Genomic DNA, 3,866 nt, shown 5'->3' with positions numbered 1-3,866 from the left:
AAGCGCAAAAAGTATGTTTGCTCTGACTTCTGCGGAGGCCGCATCGCAGTAAATCCTGTACCGCCACTGCAGATGTTGGATTGACCATGGAGCCCTTTTTATTCCTCGACAAAATAGACTTCTGTTCAGTGTCCTTCCTTCCAGCCTTCTTGAGATAGAGTAATAACATACAGTACCTGCCATGGTTGGTGTAGGTGTATAAGCTATGGGTGTATAGTTGTATAAATTATATGAGTGGATCCACGATTACACCTATTTGTGACATATCTAACGCCTTGTTATCAGAGATTACTTCAAATAAGAGAGGAAGGAATGGTGCTATTCGAACAGGAACTTGGGGTCACTTATTACAGTTCATGAGTTTATCAAATGTGTTCGATTGTGATTTTCTTGTATTTTGTAGGCTGAACACACTATACCTACTAGCCTACAGCTCTTCATCAAATAATCATGAACTTGGGCAGCAGACATGATAGCCAACTGTGACTTTATTCAAAAGCTTGGAAACATTACATTGCAATACGAAAAAAAACAGTTGAATACCGCAGATTTCTTTTCCCCCACAGACTTCTCAGATGCCACCACCGTACAGAAGCCACTTAACAGTTGACATTTGATTTCCAACACTCAACATTACAAGAGGCAGCAAAGCATACTGGTAAACAGCTGTCGGTAGTAGTTTAACACCAAGATAAATGTCTATAGAACAATGCTAACTGAGTGATAGTTCTAGATTAAAAGTCCTATATAATATAATTGAAAATGACAATTTTCATCAACACTTGTAAGAGGCTCATTCTAATGTTTTGTTAGCTAATGAATGAAAGGCTTGCTTTTGATAAAAATGTACTGCAGTCAACCTAAAAACTGACAGAGAGGCTATCTTCTTGTTTTGTTTATCTAAAAACTGTGCTGTAGGCCTGCACTAGGGTAGCTTTTGTGATCTCCTCAAAAATCAATATAATCCTCATCAACAGTACTACGTTTTATTTATTTATTTATGGTAACACTGAAACAATTTGATGAGGTGTTGAACAGTAGGTTGAAAATCTTTTATCAAGTGGCAAGGTTATTCACAAATGTACTGAATTAAATTAAATCCACTTAATAGTCATCTGAATTCAATCCATGGAATGTAGTTCTATTATTATTATGGTAGTGTGGCCAGCACACAGCAAACAGATTTCAATTTTCATGACCTGTGCTCAAGCTTTAGCCATACAATACATTGTTATGTTGACAAACTTTTTTAAAGACAGACTCATAATTAAATAACTTTTTTGAACTGCATTGTATGTAACACTGTACAATTGTTTTCTATACATTCATTTTTATTGAAAACATACCACTATAGCCAAGAGTAGAGTGAAAGAGGTGAAAAGCCGAATAACTTATAGAGCATGACATTGTAGATTTCTGACTTAGTGAACACATCTCATAAGTATTTAAAGCAGATTAGCTTATTATGGCTTCAAATGGCACATTTATTTCATTAAATTGAAGACTGTGGTTTTCAGATTCATCCAGCTTCTATATGAAAGATGACTCAAACAGTCAATGGAGCTGTCTACACAAAGTCAGGTCAGACTTTATTTATCCTAAGTCTTGTTAGTTATTTCTGTATAAAAAAAATAAACAAACTCAGGCAGGTATAAAAAGAAAATACAAGAGCAACTGTTCCTCTGTTGCTTTATGGATCATACATGTCTTAAGTAAATTCATATTAAAGTTAGACCCTTATGTAAATAAAATGGAACTCTTCACACAACACTGTATATTTGTACATAACGCCTGGACAAAGCCACTTCTGGCTGCTCAAAGCCTACATGATTTGTCTTCTTTATGGAACACATATTGGCATCTTGATAACATATTAAAACATACTTCTAATCCAAAACCTAATTAGCCCCTTATCCCATGAATGACTATATCATTGGTTCAGAACCTGAATTCACAGTACAAAAATATACTAAGCCTTCTACAGTTTGATCATCGTGAAGTCTAAGGCCAACAGTCTCCATCCACTCTCTTCATCACTTTAAAACTCTATTTGGCACTTAGGCACTGTAACAATATAGCGGCACACCTCATAAACATAAAACAATTAAGTCATGAACCGCTGAAGCATTTAGTTATGTGTGTAATTCATTACATCCTGTGGAAGGTCCACCACCTTCTCGTGACACAATATCGCTGTGACATGATGATGACCTGCTAGACAGCTTCTGCAGATGTCTCAGTGGAGACAGACATGGTCACTTTGGCTATTTTCACAGTGGCCTTCACACAGCTCTCTGCAGCCCTGTTGGCAGCAATGTGCCTGCTCTGGCAGTCAGACTCCAGGCTATTGTCCAGCTGCTGGGCACTGCCCCAGCATGCCTGGCACGAGCTGAGGAAGGCGTGTCGCATGTCCTTGCTCCTCAGGGCGTAAATTACTGGGTTGACAGTTGAGTTGAGCAGACAGAGCATGCTGGCGAAAGCAAACACTGTCTTAATATCGTCATCCATCTTCCAGAACAGATCGTAGACCATGATGGCCAGCACGGGGCCCCAGCAGATGACCAGCACCACCAGGATGAGGACCAGTGTCTTGGCCAGGCGGATGTCCATTCGTGTCTGCTCAGGGCGCATGGTCTGCACCTTAGTCCCATCCGCCGAGTACACCACCAGGCTCTTCTGGGAGGTACGGCTCAGCATGCGCACAGCGTGGTGGTGGGCCTTCCACAGGATGTACATATAGGCGTAGATGATGAAGAAGACAAGCACACTGGTCACCCCGATCCAGAACATCAGGTACTTCTCATCGATAAGCGGAAAGATGTCTGAGCAGACCGAGTTGAGCTGCTTGCAGTTCCAGCCCAGCAGAGGGAGCACTGCGAAGACGATGGAGATAGTCCACATCACACAGAAGGCGATAACAGCCTTGGTCCGCGTGACGATGCGCCTGTAGGCCATGGGCCTGTGGATGGAGATGTAGCGGTCTATAGCAGTGAGAAACAAGCTTCCCACAGAGGCTGTGAACGAGGCGGTGACTCCACCCAGCTTGAAGAGGAACACATTGGGGCTGTCCTTTCTGTGGAACACATGGAAGTCCAGAAAGCTGTAGACGAAGATGACGCTGCCCAGCAGGTCGGCTACAGCCAGGCTGCCTATGAAGTGGTAAGAGGGGCGGCAGCGCAGGGTGCGGGATTGGAGGATCACACACAGCACGATAAGGTTCTCCAACACCGTGAAGGTGCCCAGGGTGAGTGACATCACCGCCACAGCCAGCTGCTGGCTAGGGGTAAGGATCATGAAGCATTCCATGTCCATGAAGTTCTCCCCACACTGGATTCCGGTTCCCTCATCTCCAAAGCCACTCCGGTTGCCAAACAGGTCTGTGGCATTGGTAGGGAAGAATGGAATGCCTTTGAGGATGAGTTCCTCATCTCCAGCCACCTTGTCTGGGAAAGAGTTACTGCGGAAATCAGAGAGAGGCTTCTGGACAGACAATCCACCCTTAGTGAAGTCAGCGTTGATGGTGGTGTCATCATAGCTGGCATCGTTGGAGCCCAGGTACTGCAGTCCAGAGGTTATAGTCCGGAAGGTGGTGTCAGCCACACTATCTAGCACAGACTTCATGACTGGGCCTGAGAGGTGAACACTGCAGTTTAAGCTGATCCCTGGTTAACCTATGAAATGATGAGAGAAATGTTTGTGGACATTATAACACCCTAACATTGAACAAGAGAAATTTGAAAGCACAGACATAATTATGCTTTTCTTTTTTTCTTTGGATCCCCATTAGCTTTTGCAGAGGCAGCAGTGATTCTTGTTGGGGTCCACAAAAAACACAAAACATAAAAAGTAACAAAACACTGGTACAC

General features: G+C 42.9%; 1 protein-coding gene across 1 annotated transcript; it reads right to left on the bottom strand.

Annotated features, from left to right (window-relative positions):
- Positions 1–2,214: 2,214 nt before the first annotated feature.
- cnr1 (cannabinoid receptor 1) lies at positions 2,215–3,621 on the bottom strand (the record flags this gene model as incomplete). The annotated part of the gene is made up of 1 exon (XM_084148813.1): positions 2,215–3,621. The coding sequence occupies one exon, from the start codon at positions 3,619–3,621 to the stop codon at positions 2,215–2,217; it is 1,407 nt and encodes a 468-aa protein (XP_084004939.1).
- Positions 3,622–3,866: the final 245 nt, after the last annotated feature.

This window comes from Coregonus lavaretus (genome assembly GCF_964263955.1).
Source record: "Coregonus lavaretus genome assembly, chromosome: 31".
Lineage (NCBI taxonomy): Eukaryota > Metazoa > Chordata > Actinopteri > Salmoniformes > Salmonidae > Coregonus > Coregonus lavaretus.
The sequence above is the reverse complement of the archived record's forward strand: the minus strand, read 5'-3'. Positions and strand labels throughout refer to the sequence as shown.